Here is a 22,189-nt window from a genome sequence, read left to right as displayed (position 1 = left end):
GTACATATTTGTACATATGTTATGGATGTAAAGACCGAATGAAAGCCCTGGACTCTTATGCGGAATATCATTAGGCGCAATAAGTCAAAGTCCTCTTCAGTGGGCAAGGATTTACCTAGTAGTAGAGGTTAAGCATTTTCTTTACATGCAGTTCAAATAGCTCATAATTGCGAGTGTGTTCCCATATCTAGTATGGGCAAAACACGTGATTTTCTACGTGACACGCCGTGTCACGCTTTTTCACGTAACTTCCGTGATCATGCGTGACTGAAATTTTCGCTGGCGTGAGCGTGCGTGAGTTAGATTTTCCGTCAATCACGTAATTTTCACATATCGAGCCCTCACCGCCAAAAAGATGTAGGCGAAATTTTTTTCAAAATTTACTTTTTGAGAGCATCTAGATGTATGGGTAAGGCTTCCTCAAGTGGGCCCCGAATTTACCAAGATTAATATTTTTCAATGATATTCAGCGCCGAGTTTTGTAGTCGAAAAGTACACTGTGTAAATTTTGTTAGAAAATTCCAAATAGTTTTTTTTTGAACAACAGTTGTAAATTTTTGCAGTGTTTTGGAAATTTTAATTTTTCTCTGAAAGTAAGTGTCCGAATGAAACAATTTTTTTGGGTGTAGATTTAAAAAACATTAAACTATACAATGAAATTATTTGCGATACAAAAATATTTTTTGTTTTTTCGCTTTTCAATATTTTTTTATGAAATATTGAACATTTAAGCAATTTCTGCGCCTCGTGGAGGAAAATTTTCAACAACTGCTTATGTAATAAACATTTTTGCATTTATCTATGAATAAAAATGCGTGCATTTCGCTATAGTTTGGTCGGAATGAATTTTTATTGGCAGCGTGCGGGCCCGGGTGGCAATTTCTAAACTGGTGAGTATCATTGGTCGACATTCTGTTTAGTCACCGTAAAGCAAGGACCGCAATGTTCTGATGGTTGATTTAACGGGAGTAATTTGACTTTGATCTCTGGTGCCTCCGAATCGACGACTTTTAGCAATAACTCGGCTCCAGCACCACTCAAATTATCATCAAAATCGCTTCGGTCGTTAAGGAGGAGTTAAGCCACCAGAATAAGCCTTTTACATACTGACACTCTTCGGCATTTTTCCCATACAAAAAAACTATCACGCATTCGTTATACGGAGAAAATGCGCAACATCATCAGCGAAAAAAATTCTCAAAAATCAACGGTAACTTATTGCCATTTAAAACGTGCACTTTATGATACTGAAATTGAGTAAACAACAAAACTGCATACTAAAAATCGGTCGTCTTCGTCTCGCTTTTCATACATTACGTTGCAATGGTCTCGGTTGCGTTCAAACCGGCTAAAATGATGCCGCCGGACTAATTTTTTAAGCATTCCTCTGCAGACGAATCGTTCGAGTACAGAATAAGGCTCTTAGTGTAGGTAACACCGATTTTGATGCGGCAAATGTTGAAGCTGTTTTTGATAGACTTTTTTGTGCTGATTACGAATTCGTAAGCAAATCGGCCCGACCGTTCTCAACTGATGAACTACTACACATTTTTCACCCCATTTATATATATATAGATAGATAGTTCATTATTTAACAAAACCCGTGTAAATCCAAGTTTCCAAAATGTGCAATATTAAAAAAAAATGCAACAAACTTTCGTACAAATTTCGAGCTTTTTTAAAAAAGCTTGTTTTTAGCCATTTGAAACTTGTACTTTTTTCTACTAGAATTCAAAGGGCTACAAAACTGCATACTCGAAATCAGGGACCGAAAATAATGATTATTTAAAAAATTTTAATGAAAAAAATCAAAAGGTTCAAAATATCGTAGAACAATTTCGAGTATATAAATGTACATGATTTTTCATGCTCTGTATGAATCTCTTACGATTTCAAAATGTTTGAGCGATATCTATAAAAATTATAACTAAGAATTACATTTCGATTTTAAATTAATCGCTCAAAAAAAAAACAAACCATACTTCGAGTTATATTTTTTGATCATTTTCGAGTTTTCTTTTTGATCAAAAAATAATTATTATATTATGAGTTTTATATTTTTGATCAAAAATAATCATTATTTTTTTAATTTTAGAAGAAAACAACTCACAAAATAATTGTTACTGCAGAGCAAAAAAATAACGCTCGAAAAATGAGTTTTATGTTTGATCAAAAAAATAAAACTCAATAAACGAGCAATACAATAAAACTCAAAATGTTATTATTATGATTGATCGCAAGTATTAAAATCTCAAAATAATGATTAAAAGTTAATTTTTTTGATAAAATGCATAATGATTCCATACTCTGCTCAAATCTAATTAAAAAGCTCTAAAATGTTTACGAAAATTTGTTGAATTTGTTTTTAATTTAATAAACTTTTAAGGTGACACTGGATTGGTACCAAGTAATTTTGGGTAGAGCTTTTTTCATCCAAAATCAAGTTATCTTAAACAAACTAAGATGGTAGGCGACTGACAGGCGTTTGCCTAACAGATCAAAAATGGAGGTTTGTGCAACTGCATGTAATCTGAATATAATTAAAAAAAATGGAAGTATACATACACACATATGTACATATGTACACAGAATAAATAAGTTTGAAAATATTTCCTGCCGGTGTTAGTTAAATACTATTAAGAGAGGTTTGATTGCAGTAGAACAGAGTAAAGAATAAAGTAAAATATTAGCAATGTGGAAAATAAAATCAACCAATTTTACTTGTTTCAACAACTGAAATGCCAACAGAAATTGTCAGTGAAAATAACGATGAAAATAATAATGGCAATAATAATAAATCATAACAATTAAATTAAAATAATAATAAAAAATCATAATCATAATTATTATAATAATATAAAATGTTGCACATCAAATGACCTGATAATTCACTCGATGTAATGGCCGGTATTTGGTGGTGCTGATTTGTTTGTTGCGAAAGGTGTGCTTGGTGAGCCTTCTTCTTCTTACCCGTTGTGTTTGAGGGCGCCTTAAGTGCAGGCTCTTCCGGTTTATCTTCCGGATGGAACACCACTGTCCAACGATCCAAGCGTATCTCTTCAGCTTCGATAACATCACGCAGCAAATTTAAAGGATCTTCACCACCCGTATACCCAGAACCCCAACAAAGGACTCGCGCCAAATCGTTACCTATTTACATATACAAAGGCATTTGTTTATATTTAGCAACTAATTTTTCGCTAATAATAACTTATATTTCTCTTACCAGTACCCAACGGCACTATGGCACAAGGTGGACTTGAACATTCTGAATCCTGCCCTACATTGTCCAAGCATTGCAATACCCAGCCGATAGTACCATCGCCGCCACATACCAATATCTTGTAGTTGGCAATTTGACGGAAAACGTAGAGACTAATAGAGAACGTATATAATTCTTTAAAAATCGCACGAAACAATATATTTCTCGCTTACCCCGGCAGTGGTCCACCATTATCCAAGTCAAATACTTGGTATGGATTTAGCAGTTTTCTGAAGCTCGATATAAGTTCTAATCCTTGACAACCGCCCGATTTCACATTAACAAATACAAGTAGTGGTCGTACATCCGACGGCACCATGCTTGGCTCAATGTTTGGCAATAACATAACCAAAAGCTTCTTATCCTCTATAATAGTTTCACGTAAATTATAGAAGGCTCGAACCTAATGAAAATATAGTACAAATTAACACCTACAAATCGACGTTTAAAGTACGAAACCGCGTATAGTCGTTCTATAAAACCGCGTAACTGACTTATTTTGCCAAAAATTTGGGTTTGCTCACACAAGCCTTATCCATTCGTCCTGAAATATACTAGCCAGAAATGCGATTGCTTTATAAAAAGAAAACAATTTTGAAATATGCGTGTATTTACTCTCTAGAAAATAATTTATGCAACCTCACATACGCGGTTTTGTACTTTAAACGACGATATGTACTATGTATAATTTTCCAATGTTAAACGATGATACATTGTATAAACACATTTAATAACTAACGGTGGCAGTGGGAATGCTAATGCGCCCCTCCTAAAAGCTCAGTGGGTTACTATGCAGAAACCGCTAGTGTGGCACTCTTAAAAAATTTAAAACATTTAGTTCTGCACTTACCGCCTTTTGTGCATCTTCGAACGATAAAACCACTGAACCGTATTCGTAGTAAATAGGACCAATGCTGGTAAATTTGTTTTCATCGGTGACATACTTGTTTAAAATTTGTTCGTAGTTGCGTTGTGATAATCCCGGTGGTAAATTTCCAACAAACAACGCGATATTTGGTCCGTGTGGATCCTGCTTATGTTGCATATAAAAACGCATCAATTCCATTTGTCTGATGGAATCCTTGCCCAATTGTTTCATAATATCCCATGGGCGTTCATTCCACGATAGTATGCGCTCAGTGACACCACGATCTAGCAATACCTCGGAACATCTATGCAAATAATACACATAAAACAGAGTATAAATATATGCATGTACGTACATGCATACAGATTAAAGGCCTGCAAATGTTGAACTATAGCGACATGTGTGAAATCATGCCAGTGCCAGTTCATGCCACGTCCCTCATATGTACGGTGACCATATTAACCAACGTAAAATAAAGGACATATTTTCAAAATGATTTGGAAAAACGTACATCAATTTGTATGATACAAGTACCTCAAGCATATTTAGATCAAATATTTACCAGTTAAATAATTATATTATTTAATTGCACAAGTTCCACTTCTCGAAAGGCACTGTAGCCGGATTCTAACCGATTCCGAAAAATGAAACCAAATTCTCATAAAGGACTTCGCCATCCTTTGCTGCCAAAATGCCTTTATCATTATTCATACTTCACGACAAAGCCAGCGGGGGTTTATTGTTCTTTTCAGTGGAACTGGAAACTCAGCGTGCTTTCGTGAACAATGAATTTTACTCAAAGTATATTAATTTTTTTATGAAAATGTCTAAATATTTATAATTTTTTTTTTAATTATCTAAATTTCCCCCAGCAGTATTAGCAATGATTCGTGATTTATAGATTGTACAAAGATTACCGATTAAATAAAACCCTTAAGTGGGGTGCGAAAGAAACTAGCGAAGGTTTTCATTATATTTTATAAGGGACATTTTTATATTGTCATAACCTCTACAAAATCCACAGCTCATTTAAAGGACAATTTAAGAAATAAAGGACAAATGGCCTTCTCTATTTTGACAAAAATTATAACGGACAAGCGGTTAGAATAAAGGACTGCCCTTTAAAATAAAGGACGGATGGTCACCGTACTCATATGTATATGTTTGACAATGACATATGAAGACACTTTCGAATAAATTGAAATCAAATGATGCATCAAATCTATGCATGCCAACACAAACGAGACATACGACATATTCAGCATTATTAATTACATTGTATATATGTACATATGCATGTACGTGAAATCTCTTCGCAAGCTCCTATTATAGTACAATTCATTAAGCAATTGTCTAATTAAAAATCTATATATCGTCGATGTTTTTGCAAAACCTCCCATAGACCAACTGCAAAACCATCTACCTTACGGCACTGAAATTTTACCGGAGAGAAAAAAAACGGTTTATTCTTTGAAGGCATTGCCTTAATAGGCGGTATTTTCTTTAGCTATTATTTTACAAATCTGTTGTTTTAATAACGATTTAACGATTTTTATGCATAAATCTCGATGCCTGGAGTTCAGGGTTACCAAATCTCACTTTTTCCACAACGGCGATTTAGGCGGTTTTGCAAAAGCATCGACGATATATTTTCTTGGAAGGTAGGACCAATCGAACTGTATTAAAAATATGCTACAGAAACACAACAGCGAATAACGGCCTAGCTATGTAGCAATGACATATGGCTGGTTTCTCCAACTCAACTTAACTTAGTTAAGTCAATTTTCTTGACTTAGCCAAGAATAAGCTATGTAAAACGTAGGATAACTTTTAACTTAAGTCCAAAAAGTGACTAAACTAAGTTAAGTTGAGTTGGAGAAACCAGCCCATAGTATAAACAATTTGTCTGAGTTGACATGACAGCAATGCATCAAATTTCGAAAATGACATTTTTACAGAAATTTTTGAATTTTGCAATACTTTGATGTATGTATATCGTCACCTGAAATGCAAAAAGACGTAACAACAACGTATATGAAATGGAAAAAGTCGTGACAAATATTTTCATATTTTTTTGGTCATAAAATGATGTGGGGAGTTGTAATTCGATGAACTCCATCATATAAATCAAAAAGTGAATTTTTATTTTTTATTAGTTATGACCTTGTGCATTTCAACGATGCTTTTTGCTATTCAGGTGACGATATCTAGATCTGCCGTAATAACCATGTGTATCTCCTGCGGACTTTACCTGTAATCTTGAATTTGGTTATCTTGTAAACCAAATCTATCAAGCGCGTCTCGAATCAAATCCTTAATAATAGTTGTATTTTCAACAGGAACATTGACGTATGGCTCTTCCAGTGAGCATTGCAGTTTGCCCGGGTAAACACGAACGTATCCCTTATCTTTATCATGAAACCTTATATATATAGCTGGTCTCTTGCCTTCCAAATGCGTCAAGCTCATGACGGGCGTTGGATCTTGCAAAGGAGCGTCCTCTTTGCCTGACGGGGCATATAAGTCGGTCATGTAAAATGCCTTCAAAAAAAAAACAATAATAATAAATAAAAATAATAATGCATTATCTTTTTCTTGTTTATTTGTCGTCGAAACTGTTTGAAATCGGGGAAAACAACCTTGCTTATTATATACGTATGTAGAAAGCTGAAAAAACGACCCAGCCAGCAAGCAACATACGTTATGTTTTGTGGACCATGCGTTTTTCGTACATTTTTCTATCCGTAAAACAACAGAAATTCATCGGTTATTGAAAATTCGGCATTGTAAAGTATTTTATACTTTTCTTAAAAGAAAGCTTCAGCAACCGCGTTTTAAGGATTGAGGATTGTCTTCGAGGGAATTGAAAATTAAATCAGAAAAAATAGCAAAAACAATCTGAACATTTTCAAGAAAAAAACCGTCCTGTGTCTTTACTGAACATTGAAAAATATGGTAAGTATATAAATGCTAGATATTATATGTATATGAATTAGTTTTTAAAATGAATTAATTTTTCTTAACTTACAGATAGTTACCGTGGTATCCTTTCGTTCGCGTTTTTCCTTTGGAAAATTCAACACTCACTAACTTTAAGGACCTTGTAGGTACACATTTGACAGTACCCTTAAATTTTGGTAGGTCTGTATACTAAGCTGTTATATTCTTATGACTTCTGTTAAATTTATATGTTACCAGCGTTTTTTCTTTTATAGAGACTCGCGAAGAAAGGCGGAGGATTTAGAATAAATTAACAGAAAATTAAATGAAACTAAGCAAAAAATTAAACAATAATGTAAATGTCCTATATTTACAACCACACAATGAGATCACTAATTATTTTCCACGTTTCAGCTCATTCATAATGCACTGTCTGCCTGCTTGCGGTTTGTCCCCGATATTTTAAAATTGTAAATAAAAAACGGTATGTACATTTGGCCAGGCCCAATTACATTACAGAAAAATTGCGAATCGCTGAAGATGGCTAGTAAATTGTAGAGCCTTTTCAATTTCTTCAAATCTAAAACGCTTCCACGCGCGCTTCTTGTGTGATTATATTCCATTTTAAATTTTATCAGCATTTCAAAAATTTAATAGACGCGAGTAGACCCCCTCAACATTGAAAACATTTAATACGTATGTACATACCTATGTGATGATGAGTTAGGCAGGGCGTATGAGTGATGACTTCCACGTTTGCTGGCTGGGGATATTTAATACGTCCGCCGTGTACATAGTTCGGTAAGGCCCGAACATATACATACATATGTAGGGATAAAACGATACCATGGAAGTATCGATACATGTACTTGGAAGTAGCATCGAAACAAAGTATCGATACCTACTAAATATCGGGCTAAAAGTATCGATACCTACTTATATCGATATTTGTAACTATAAGAATTGGTTGTATAAAAAAACGCTATCACATATCTATGAATTTTTGTCAAAATAACTTATGCGATAATTATTTTTGATTTTAGGCGTATTTTTAAGAAAACCTTTAAGTTTTAAAACATGTTTTACTAGGATGGCCTCCCAAAATACAAGTGCAAAGTCCAATAAGTTCTTTTTAAAAAAGTTCACAGAATTTTGTTAACATAATATTCATCTTTTTTAAGTACGAAAGCGATCATGAAATCAAAAATAATTATTTTATAATTTATTTCATACAAATTAACTATTTACTAAAAGTTATCTCTATTACAACACTGTTCACCAGCAGTTATGCAAAGTAACTTTGGTATATTTCTGAAAGAAGTAATCATGTTGACAGTTTTTGGAGGACAAATTTATAGTGTAGTGTAGGCATTCATATCGCTAGCTTACAGTGAAAAATTGCTAAGTCCATTTGAAGAAAATTACAAGATTTAGAATTTTTTCAGAGTTTTCCGATTTTTCTGTGCCTCTCTTGGACTTAGCAAATTTGGCTTTAATTGAATACAAACGGTTAGAAATAAAACAAGCACGTTAGTTAATCCTTTTGGAGACGTTGCGCTTTTAATTCACCTTGCTTCTTATATCCAAATATGAGTTTTCACAAAAAGTGGACTTAGCAACTTTTCACAGCTAGAGATATGTTATAGAGATGAAAATAGGTTTTTCTTTGTAGGACTTTTTTTCATTGGCAACTAAGCTGCCAAAATTTTTTAACTATTAACAATAAAAATTAGATTTGAAAATAAAATCGTCACTGAATCGGGTTTTGATACAAGTACTTTCTTCCGATACCTACTCAGTACTCGGTTCGCAAGTATCGATGCCAAAATAACTTGGTATCGGACGAAAAGTATCGAGTATGTATTTGTATTTTTACTAGTATCGCTTTGTCCCTATACATATGTACTTCTTTATTTGTTTTAAATACTTTTTGATTGCGAATACTTCGACTAAATATGTCGGATCTAATGCTATGCAGAACTTACGCTTGGATCCCGTGTTATGTGGAATGCACGCAATGCTGTAGTTAACAGTTGTTCCAGGGTATATGTACGCGGCACACTAATTACCCGATATAGTTGACGTCTGAATGAATTGTTACCATCAAAAACTTTGACCATTTCTGAAAATTAATGAATTACATACATACAAATGTATGTAACAAAGTATATATTAGATTTTTTGCATCTACATGCTTATATATGTACATATTAGGGCCGGGATTACCTGTATATTCGGATATCCGGATGGAAAAATTGTTATTTTGTGATATCCCGTCCAGATTTTTTAATCAGATATTCGAATATTCGAATTATCCTGATTTCCAAAAAATCCGAATAGAATGCCCAGTCCTAGTATGTATGTACATTAGAGTGGTAAAAAAGTGAGGTCCGAATTTTAATGCTCTCACCCCCTCGGATTGTTCTATGTCGAAAAATTATACCCCTATTTTTATTTTGAAATCAACAATTATTTAGAGATCACTTAAAACGCTCAAAGTTTTCCATGTATTTTATATGTGGAATAACCACTTTTCGTAGAAATGGTATGGAATTCTAGAAAATGAAAATTATTCGATGGGGAAAACTCTGGTTCTCTTCAGGAGACTTCCAATAATGATTCCCAATTGTTTATTTAAAATTTTTTTAAAACTAGCGATATTTGCTTGGTGCCCCCACTGCATTTTTTTTCGGCGGACCTATAAATTATAGTTACTAAGAAAAAATTGTAAAATATACAATTGGATATTATTATAGGGAATCTCCTGCAGAGAAGCAGAGTTGCCCGTTCGAAACTGATTACTGATTTTTCCGAAAAGTTGTTTTCCCCATATTCAATACATGGAATAATTTGACCTAGTGACCTCTAAAAACTTTTTTATTAAAAAACAAATATCGGGGTAGAACAATTCTAAGGAGTGAGAGCATAAAAATTCCGACTTGAATTTTTCTCATGCATTTTTGGACTACCCTAATGTACATACATAAGTATTTTCAATTCATGCTTACCAATATCCTTCTCTTCACTTTCTTTCTCCTTTTTGGTTTTATCCTTATCTGACTTTTCCGATTTATGTGAAGTAGATTCGGGCCGATAGTGCGATGATGTGCCACTTCCGCCACTGACGGCACTAGCGTGCATTGCGTCAGTTTTGTTAACCGATTCTTCATCTTTGAAGCGTGGCGTATCGCCGCTACTGAACTCCTCTGATATACTTCGCGCTAGGCAGTTATGGGAGTGTAAGTATTTGAATTAAAATCAAATTGGCTTCTTAAAAAAAACATTACAAAACAATTAAACCCTATTCAAATGGATTTAGTGAATACAGTACAGTTGTTACTTGCGTAAGTCCAATACAAAATAAAGACATACATATTCTTAAATATACATATATATTTTTTAATATTGTTAGTAGATATATATTAAAACATATTAGAGTATCAAATGTCTTTAAATGAAAAGAAAAAGTTGTGTCATTTTATTAATTTATGTACGTTAAGCTGGAGTCAGTCATTTTGCCTCGGAGGGATAAGTTTATGTAATCCCAGTGTTTCAAAGCGTATGCTCTTACAAGGAGAAACACTCAGTTATATATATTTTGGTTACTCAATAAACTCAAGCCGATGGCCAGAAACTCCTCCTACAAAGCTTAGTTAGTATTTTACTAGAGTTAGTTTTTAAAATGGTATATAGATTAGTAATATCTATGTTTAACAAATAATTGATAACGATAACAATGTGTGATGTGAATGCATATGAGCGTATGTATGTATGCAAGTAGATGATTATTTTATAAAATAATAAAAAGAATAACAGCAAAGGTGCAGGAAAGAGTGTAAATTAAAATATTTGTGCTAATATGTAAATAGATACATATGCATGTATGCATGTATGCAAGATACTCACAAAAAAAAAAAAACTAGAAAAAACCAAAGACGAAAGTTGAGAAATAACATAAGAAAGACATCGTTGAAAGCGCTGCACGTAAATACGAACCGATGTATACATCATCTAATGCACAATTTACATATTACGTCAGTTCCCTGTATTATAAAATACTAAAACACATTTATTTTTTACACCATCCAATCAGTTGGCTTCGAAATAGTTTATATGTATGCCTATGTACATATGTACCCTGCAGGAAATGGATCTAACTATGAGCTAACTTTAAGTTGATTCGGAAGGAGCTAAAAGTCACTTATTATCTGTATATTTTCTTTTCTTTCTAACTATATTTGTATGGCGATGACCGCGAAATAGTCAAGGGTGGTTACCTCTGCATTTGATGTAACTAACTTGTAACTAGCTACTTTTGGACATAAAATATCAATAGGAAAAACAAAATATTTTTTTATATTTTTTTATTTTTATTTACTTTAATTATTTTATTACATTTCATATTTGTTTACATGTTCTCCTGTAGGTGGTCCCATATTCGAACTCCGTCAGACATAACTTCAAAATGATAATATGAAATTTCGATCTCCCTTTTATTTGTACTCAATTCGAAAAGTATTTGCGAAGTGCAGGATATTTAAATAGAAACGCATTTAAAGAAAACAATCTCGAGCTTTACTCCTGCATTACTTGTCTACCACAAGTTATATATTTAATAGAAATCCCGCATAAAAGCTAACTACAAGTAGGTTATTTTTTTTACAATTAATAATTTTTTTCTGCAGGGTATGTACATAAACATATACATACACAATGTGGTTCAGAAAAGAGTAGCCAAATACTCACATAATTTTTACTGCCGTTTTTTTAAATACGCATACGCATGCATTTGTTTACAATTTCTGCACAATGCTAGCTTAATGTTGTTGGCATACCTAACACTTGTTTCTAGCAGTTTTACGGAACCTACATACATAGGTAAATATGAATGTATAAAGGAGTTTTCAATAATGACTCGACAACTTTTAGTTTCGTCTGAAGTTAGACTTCTTTAATTGTGTTTACTATACTTTTTATATGTATTAAAATATTACAATTAAAGTTGTGAGAGAATTTGGTTGCTTTTGATCTGTACATACAAGCCTGAATGTTTGTATGCAGTGTTGGCAAAATGTTAATCTGATTAAGGTTCAAAAATTAACGATTAAAATGTTAATCGCGATTGACGATTAAAATTAATTAATCATAATCAACTGTGCGATGAATTATTAAGTTTTTATCATCGTTAGTCGCTGGCTGCGACTACGATTGATAAATTTTAATCATTAGTCTCTAATTCAATTAAAAAGAAAATCTGATTAAGTTGTCTAGTTTGTCCGAATTTGAAACCAAACACCAGTTATCGAAATTATTTTGTGTTTTACGCTTATAAAAAGCACATAATATAAAAAAATTATAATTATTGTTATTAGTAATACATAAACTGGGAACATTCACAGCCAAGCGCACATGTGCATCTTAATGAAAATGCACACCAGATTGCTTAGACTGATGAGGAAACTCGACTTAACCTAATTAACTGGCTTTGTGAGCACAGGAAAATTCCAGCATAAATTAATCACCAAACCTACCTAATCAAATTAAGGGTTAAGGGTTAAAAATTAGTATTTTTAATCGCGGTTACGATTCACTATTTAATCAGATAAAAAAAAAATCATGATTAACTGTAATCGGATTGAATTTAATCGAATTAACTAGTTGATTAGAAAATCAATCGATTAGTGCCAACGCTGTTTATATGTACTACATTGTATGTATGAATGTTTTGTATCTAAATAAATTAGAAAATATAATACGTAAGTCATGCTTGTGCAGCGCTTTCGGTTTTGTTAATAATTAGAAGGTTTAATTAAAATAAAAACGCAAACAATAAGAATTAACACTGCATACAAATACATATAAAGGAAAATACAAGATAACCACAGTATTGATAAAAATAAAATCGTCGCTTAGAATTTTAAGGATTTGACGAAAATATGGCTTTTGAAAAGAACTGAAAACATAAATCACCTCTGCGCTTGTAGTAGCGGTGCTTTCGCCACCCTAGCGACAAGCACTGCATGCGTCGCAACAATCGCCCGAAGACGTGCTCTTCGTTGTCACTATTGCGCGAACGACTGCGACTGCTGCCGCCATCACTAATGTCACCACCTGCGGCGTCGTCGCTAGCACCACTAAATGGCCTATCGTCCAAATATCGATGAAAAGTCGTTGGGCTGCTTGCCCCACTACTGTGCACCATGTGAAGCTGTGGTTGTGTTTCCACATGTCCCACAAAATCATCGTCGAACTCCTCTTCATATTCATCATCGTCATCGGTGCAGACTCGACGCCTTAGACCGCTGCGTACATCTTTCAGTGTGAAATAGTCATCATCATATGCCTGATAGTTACCATCCTCATCCTGAATTGTGATCTCTATACTTTGCCTCCCTCTATCTAAGCTATATGCACTTTTTGAAGTTTTACTGATGGTGGAAGCAGGTTCGCTGGGACGTTTTTTTGAACGGCGACGAAAAAGCCGCGCGTACTTCTTTTTGCGCGCTGTGGTTCCTTGGTAAGCATATTGCTTAACACCCGGTTCTTGGAAAGACTTACTGCGTCCTACGGCAGAAGATTGCACTTTCAATGGATCCGCCGGTGTGGGCGAATGTGAAGAGCAATCGCTGGAATTAGGCGAGCAGCTGATAGAGCCGCCCTTAGCTGGAATACCCTTGAATGGGTTGAGGTTGTGTGTTTTTGCTTTCAATAAAGCACCAGTCTTAGAGAATTTTTCGTGTACGTTACCTCGACCACTTTTTTGAGTAGACGGTGCATGCCTAACCAATGTTTCGGTGGCGATAATTGGTGGCGTTTCGTGGGCACTTACTGCTAATGGCACGTTTTGAGCATTTTTGTGTTTATCACATAATCTATAACGATTCTCTATCGATGTGTTACTATTACTACTGTTAAAGCTTAAATTACTTATAAGATTCATACTGGAGTCAATGTCAAAATCGTCAGTAGTCGTTACTTCGCCGCCTGTATCAGAAGTTTCATAGAAACAGTCACGGTGTGGTTCTTTGCCTGGCTTCGCTCCAGTTTCTGAACTACCGCCAGTTATGCCAGTAACAGTAACTTCTTTACCGACTAATCGATCACCAGCTTTGCGAAACGTGCTTTCTGCTGAGTTAATCTCAAAATTATCATATTCGTCGCTGATTTCGCCGCCACTCACATCACATACACCCCCATCCTCTTCCTCGTCCTCCGTATTTGAAGAAAGGTGCTTGCGCGATATTGGCCGTGTACGCCGCAGGAAGTTGGTATAATATATTTGGCTCGATGTTGTCGCGCTGCCCATTTGTATAGCACTGTCCTCATTGAAATCGTGGCATAGAGAAGTGTCCACATGCTTGCACTGTTCATCGTCATCTTCGTGTTCTGAACTTCGAACTGAATGCGAAACGTGTGATAATTGCGGATAAAGTGTTGATAAGGGTGAAGGCGATGTTGGTGTGGCAACCGGTGATAACGATGAGGGAGTAATGGACCGAGGGGAAGATGAAAGTAGAAAATTTTGTTTTGATTTCTCTCGCCGTTGTCTTTCAATAAATAAAATCTCTTTTAAACTTAATTCAGGAGTATTATTTGCATCTTTAATTTCTTTTCTTTCAGTGCATTCAATTGCGATCATGCTGTTTGCGGATGAGCTGATTGCAAGGCAATCTATTGTTCTCAGATCAGCTAGAGTTTTAACACGATTTTAGAAATCAAGTGGAAAAAGGAAATAAAATCAAAATAAGGGAAACAAAACGTGTAAATAAGAATAATAAAAAATAAAGCTATTTCGTCCGATTGAAAAAAAAAACCCCGGCAGAAACACATTTCAATGTCTGTATGTATGTACATACATATTTATGTTTTTAGATAGGCACCTGTAGTACTGGGACAGTATGTCGCATAAATACATCCTGGACATAATTAGAGCATTGTATGTATGTATGCACATTTATTCTTTTTTATATGGATATTTAATTACACACGTGAATTCTTTAATTACATAAAGCCAAAAAGTTCATTAGAGTCTCCAGTATTTAAGACAAGGAATTTTTATTTATACATCTTTACTACATAAAATGTTATATTAAATAGTTATTTTATTTCGAAGACTGCGATCTAAAGTCTACAAGCCAATGCAGCAAACCGACATAAAAATGAGATTAAGCTTCTAGTATGAAGATATGTAACTAAAATTTGTGGCAATACATACTTACATATGCATATTTACTTACTCGCATTTGAAATTTATTTGGGAATTATTATTTTTGTCAAATTCTGCATTACAGTAGCTTAGAAGTGGGAGTGCTTAACTAATCTTTTTCGTTTGTATTAACCATTGATTTAATTGATAGTATTATTTGCATATATATACATACATATGTACATGCATATTTAAAGAAAATAAAATTAAATATGTAGTTCCTGAGCTCTTGTAATGAATGAGAAAGGGAATGGCACACTGGGTACATGAAGCATGTAAAGCGAAAAACTTTGTATTAGTATAGTCATATTAGACGAATTTTTTGATGGTGGTTAATCTTTTTTTGAATACTGTCAGCAAAGATGATACGTAACCATTTTTCTAATATACGGGGAGACACATTTTAAGACCCCAACTACACGATGCGCAAACGTTACTACCCCTACCACGGTGTTTAGCCGCTTGGGCCGCTGTTCCGCTGAGAATATTGAGATTTCCAACCGAGTTTCGACCGTATGACAGGAAATTTTGTTGAAAGACTTGAAGATGTTCCCTTACAAAGTGCACGAAATGCATCAGCTGTTAGCCGACCACGAGAAAGACAAGCCTCAGCCTTGTCAACCTCGATAACCTATCACAACAAGTTCTGGCAAGAGTGATGGAAAATGTCATGAGTTGGGCCAGTCGGGTTATCAATTCAGAAGGTGGCCACTTGAACGACATCGATTTTTGCGCCACCAAGCGGCTTAAAGTTGTTAGTCGGACATTAAGTTTTTTTCATAGGACCTTCTAAGCTCTAACCTTCGACTGCATCTTTTCGACACGGTGTTGGAAGAATAACATAGAGGGATAAAAAGATCTAAAAAATAAAAAAAATCTTCTGCAGATTAATGAGGTAAGCGTAAATACCAAAATGAGGAAACAATTTTGAGCATAGTGTGGTTGGGGACATAAAATGGCTCTTTCGCTGTGTGAAAAAATGCTTACCAAACCTACGTATTTTCGACGTGGCCTTAAGGCATCCACACACCTATGCGATTCTGTTGCTACGAATCCGCACCGTTTTTGATGTTTTGATTTTAGCGCAGCAAAAACTTATAGACAAACAAAAAATATTTTTCAACAAAAATAAAATTATTAACTTTTCTACATCAAATATGTTTTGTTTTCTTACACTCAATTTTGTTTTAATATCGTAAAATCCTTCTATTGACTTTTTTCGTTCTCAAAATGCGGCAGTCTGCGATTCCGGCACGACGAAAAGAAGAATTGTGAAAGTTCGCTGCAGCAAAATCGTACAAGTGTGAGGTTCCTCATTTAAGACTATGGTCGGCAATGTTGTAATTTTTGTCGGAACAGATTCGCACCGACAGAATCGCGTAGGTGTGTGGATACCTTTATAGTATTCAAAAAGAATTGAACATCGCGCAAAAAAGCAACAAGTACAATTTTATTTTCTCACTTTTTTGATTTTGTTTATATGTATGTAAGTTGAACTATTTAAGTATGTATGTATGTATGTAAGTATTATTTCAATGAAATGGATGGAAGTTATCGTTTTTGGAATGAGAAGAGTTGTGATTTTATAACTTAAAGTATGAAGTGTCGTTCAGAATTTTTGTATAATTTATTTATTTATAGTAAGTATACCATATACTACTCTTTTTATTTAAATAGAAAATCATCCTAAAAATCAATGCATATTTTAGCGGCCAAATGGTAGATATCTTTATAACTAAAGTCAAATGATTTATATATTTTTGTTGAGGTTCAAATTAAGTTGCATCTGTTGGATTAGATCTGCTTGTTTTTATGCAGGTTAAGTCCGCTTTCAACAACAACAATAAAATACACAAATTTTTCTCTCGATTTTTAATTAAACATTCAACAGCAATTTATGTAAGTATTTCAGTACAACATTAATTAACACTGTATGGCAAAATCAACTTTTTTTCGAGTATTGGGCCGAACCAATTTTTTTTTTAAGAGATTGAGTCATAGGTAAGACAGTGATTTCTCCGTGTTTCGAAGTTGGCCTCCGAAATCGAGATATGAGCCTTCGAAGTTCGAAATAGGACCTTTGGTAAAAAATTATATTTAATTATTGCATGTAAATAACTAAAAACCTAAAAATATATAGACGTAATTTTCCTTTTCCTCTTACGTTACAGGTGCTATAAGGGATCAAAGTTCAGGTCTTCGAAAAATTAAATTCCTTATAGTGCAAACAATTTTGAACTGATTTTTTTTTTTAATTTATAACTTTATAAAGGTGATCAAACCCCCTTTCTTCCGATATGCATATTTGTATACTTCGTATATAAAAACACATTTAAATGAAAAAATACATTTTTTTTATAAAAATGTTGTAAACAAAAAAATTACTAACAGTTTTTTAAAAAATAAAGACGATTAAACCCGCTTTCTTTTGATATGCATATTTGTATACTTCGTATATAACATTTAAAAAAAAACACATTTAAAGGAAAAAAATATCTTTTTTTATAAAGAAATATTTTAGACAAAAAAATATTAACCGAATTTTAAAAAATTGGTATCGCTGTAAAGGCGATTAAACCCCTTTCTTCTGAAATGCATATTTGTATACCATATCTCGATTTCGGAGGCTAACTTCGAAAAAAAGAGAAATTACTTTTTTTACTTATGAATCAGTCTCCTAAAAAAAGTTGGTTTGGTCCAATACTCAGCCGAGTGCTGTACAGTGTAGTTATTCACTTATAGCGATGAGTCAAAACTTTGAGTTGTAGATACAATTTTATGGTTTGAAAGAAAATTCCCACAATGACATCTGACAAAACAAATTACATATCTCGTATTCGGATAGTTCCCAATCATTATTCTAACTGGTAACCAATCATAAGTGTAGTTTAAGACGGCATTGAAAAAAAATTGGGAATTGTACATTTTTCTGTGCGTTTGACTGAACTTCTCCTACATTTTCGATGGCTGAGTGGAAGATCGACCTATCTCGGCAGTAAGTTCGAACACGCTCTATCTCCGAAAACTTTTCAAGAACGCCCTACTTCAGGATTTGGTTGAAGAGCGCCCTATCTCAGCTGTCGATTCGATAACACCCTGTCTCAAATGAAAATGCATTGAAAATGTGCTGAGATAGCATAATTCAATAATAAAAGGTTTGCTCTGGGTTTGCTCAGAAAACGGTTTTCTCGCTCCCTCTTGGCAAAATCGGCCACCTTAGCAAGGCATTGTGTGTGATTCGTGTGTGTGTGCAAAGCTTTCGTACGGGAGTGTCAAAACTCGAATGTCAATAGTGAGCAAACCTTTAATTATTGAATCATGCTGAGATTGGGCGTTTTTGAATCGGCAGCTGAGATAGAGCTGAGATAAAAACCTTAATATAAAATATTATTTACATTTTATTGAGCCAATTTGAATCCTTCCCTATATGTAAGTTTGTTTACAAAAAGTCTACAGTAACGTTTTAAATTTTGTTGGCTATTAACAAAATCAGAACAAAAAATGGTATTGCGATGATTCGAGTTATGAAATAAAAGGAAAAACTAATGGCAAAAATTAATTTATGCTCATTTTACAGTACCATTTCAACTTATGTTATTTTAATGTTAAATCTTTCAATTGCTACGGAAAAGCTCAAGTTTTGAAATGCCGCAAAAAGACGCCGAAACATGTGAACTTAGTTCTGGGTCGCATGTAGATTATAGACCTGTGTACCGTTTTTTCTAGATCTGGTCATTATCGAAAGAAATATTAATTTTAATTAGTGAAGGAAAAAAATCAAACTTTAACAGGGAAAAAGTTAAAAATAACAAATTGTAAAATTCGTTTAGTTATATCAAAGCTTGTTCTTTAATAACGTTATTCCAGCAAACGAGGGAAATCTACTCTTAGTAATAGATTATTATGAAAATTCTTTTAACAATTTTAATTTTTTAACATTTCCAAAAAAAATTTATATGTAATAAAAAAATGAAAATTTTACTACAGTAATTGCCAGTATAAAACCATGTACATACTTATCCATACACGGACAGTTCGTATACACATATATAAATATCCAAGTCTCTAACCTTTTGGATTGTAGCTTAATCCTATAAAGCTCTTACTTAGAGTCCGACCAATTAATCGGCCGATGCCGAGGCTATTATCGGCCAAAAGAATCGACATCGGCCGTATTTGGCCGATTCTTGGATGAGTTCAGTTATTTCGTTATTTGATAATGTTTTTCTTTTGTTATTATACAAGTTTATAAAAGCTTTTGTTCTTGAAATTAATTTATATTCAGGGTTTAATCGGCCGATGCCAATTCTTTTGGGCGATACCAGCCTCGGCATCGGCCGATTAAGCGGTCGGACTCTACTCTCACTTTTCTAATACAAAATTTTACCTACAACTCAGTTTTAATGCTTAGTTATACATATTAGCGCCAGCATTCGGTGAGTAGTCTCTAGCCAGAAACATAAACTTTGCAGTGGTGTTTCTCCTTTGTATTTGTAGTGAATTATTGCCTTTGAATTTAGTTTTATTTTAACCAGAAAACAAGTAAGAAAGTCTAAATATCCGGCGCAAGTACTAAATATATGTTTGCCACCTTTCCGAAAACTACCGCTGCAAGGTAAGCCGGGGTGGTTTTGCCCCTATTTTAAACATCTTCGACAGAACGTTCAGTTAGACATAACGAGATAAACTTATATAGTCATATATGGGCGATATCATTCATGCCCATTTTCCAAAAATCCAAACAATGTTACTTCTTTTCAAGGGATTGTTTTTAGTATCAATTTTGAGTAAAAAATTAGCTTCTTTAAATTTCGAAATATTGAAGTTTCAGGCATTTCTGAAATTTACCGTTATATGAAAAGCGGCCGTAATATTAGTCCGATTTCAATAATTTTCAACGTTTTGCTCTTACGTGGCAAGCACATACCGAGTTTGGTACAAATTAGTACAACGGTTACCGAGATACATGCATATATCGACTGCTGAGTGGAAGATCGACCTATCTCGACAGCCAGTTCGAAAACGCCCTATCTCAAAAAACTTTTCAAGAACGCCCTATTTCAGAGTTTTATTGAAAAACACCCTATCTCAGAATTCGGTTCAAAAACGCCCTATCTTACTTCAAAATGTATTGAAAATGTGCTGACATAGGGCGTTTTTGAATCGGCAGCTGAGATAGGGCGTTTTTGAACAGAATTCTGAAATAGGGCGTTCTTGAAAAGTTTTTTGAGATCGGGCGTTTTCGAACTGGCTGCCGAGATAGGTCGATCTTCACCTCAGCACTCGATGTGATCATAAGTGGGCGGTGCCACGCCCTTTTCCAACATTTTATCATAAATGTATTTCCTGGTAAAGAATTGTTGTAAGCATCAATTTTGAATAAATTAGCTTTAATATTTACTGATTTATCGAAGATTTCCTAAATTACCGTTATATGGGATGTGGGCGTGGTTATTGTCCGTTGTTAAAAAATGTCGCCCATTGGGTATGTTGTACCAAGTCCAACAGCTGTGCCAAGCTTGGAAGAAAGTTATACATATGTAACCATAAGTGGGCGTGGCTAGGCCCATTTTCCGAAAATTCGTATTTTTTGTCTAAAAATTGTTGTAAATTTCAATTTTGAGTGAATAATCTTCAGTAGTTACTAAAATATTGCAGTTTTCGTATTTATGAAAATTACTGTTATATGGGAGGTAGGCGTTGTCCGATTTTGGCCATTTTCAATACCATCCGTCCTCATTAAGATATCTCAATTTGTACTCGAGTAGAACACGATAGCACAGACGGACGGACTGGCATTTCGAAAAATTGCAAACATTAAAAACTTCGTCGATCTAGGACCAGGGAAGCTAACTCGTGGTATTCCTCGATTTGCGGGGAATTTCAGTTTGCATGGGGAATCGGGAACGGACCGCGTTTTATGGGGAATTTCAGTTTACGTGGGGAATCGGTGGATGAACTGTTTTTTTTGTGAGGAATAAGGTGTTAACTAATTTTTTACTTTTCGGAATATCGAACAAAATAGGAGAATTTCGTTGTCGAAATCGGGGAATTCTCAAAAATGAGTTGACTACCCTGTCTAGGACTTCGAAAGCAATCTGTTGGGAATAAAAGCCAGCATCTCAACATAAAATACGAAACACGAAACGGAACCATATAAGTCCAAAAGCTTCTTATGGTCGACATCGTGGCCCATTAAAGAAAAAAAAATGTTTTTCTATATCAACAGCTACATAACGAATAAGTCCGTGCTGATAAAATTAAAAAAAAAAATAAATAAAATGATACCAATTAATGCACGACGGAAGAATCAAAAGCGAACAACTTTTTGAAGATTTTTGAAAAGGGGAACATAGAGAGGGGGAAAGTGAGCTTAAGCTCAGATTTAATTTTTGCACTGTTCGAGTGAGTTCACGCTCAAGAATTTGTACTGAAAATGGAGTCGGAGCTGAAGCTCACTTTTTATGCATGAGGCCCATAGTCGTATTCAGTTCTATGATCGAGAAGAGAATCTGAAGCGTACTTTCTTATTTTGGAACAGTTTATATGAAATCTCAAGTTTCAAGAAATGCGAAAAAGTATAAAACAGTTATTCTTAACATGTTCGCGCCGATTCATACCACGGAAGCTATAAAAACGAGAAGTGCTGATTTTTGCAGCGATCACCCTATTTAACACATTTACAGCCGCACTCAGAGTCGCTTAATGATTACGTGTCCCTTAGTAACGATTTGAGTCAGTTATTAACAGCATTTGAACATTAAACTTAAGTAAAGAAAACCCATTACCTAACTTTTTAACGAATGATTATGAATTTTTTTTTTTGTTTTTAATAAACATCAGTTTCGCTAACGTTGCTGTAACAGTCACAATGGACCAGTGAGCAGAGCACTGGCATGCCATTCGAGAGATC

The 22,189-nt window shown here is 34.2% G+C and overlaps 1 protein-coding gene across 1 annotated transcript; it reads right to left on the bottom strand.

Moving 5' to 3' along the window:
• Positions 1–2,880: 2,880 nt before the first annotated feature.
• Positions 2,881–14,825, bottom strand: LOC118754096 (the record flags this gene model as incomplete). Its single annotated transcript, XM_036488957.1, is given in 8 exon segments — positions 2,881–3,150; positions 3,227–3,375; positions 3,436–3,665; positions 4,113–4,434; positions 6,382–6,671; positions 9,056–9,192; positions 10,079–10,291; positions 13,041–14,825. Coding segments are annotated over 8 exon segments (3,280 nt in total), but the record flags the coding sequence as incomplete, so codon positions are not given.
• Positions 14,826–22,189: the final 7,364 nt, after the last annotated feature.

This window comes from Rhagoletis pomonella, unplaced genomic scaffold, assembly GCF_013731165.1.
Source record: "Rhagoletis pomonella isolate Grant_MI unplaced genomic scaffold, Rhpom_1.0 Rhpom_scaffold_03371, whole genome shotgun sequence".
Classification (NCBI taxonomy): domain Eukaryota; kingdom Metazoa; phylum Arthropoda; class Insecta; order Diptera; family Tephritidae; genus Rhagoletis; species Rhagoletis pomonella.
Note: the sequence above shows the minus strand (reverse complement) of the source record. Positions and strands in the feature narration are given on the sequence as shown.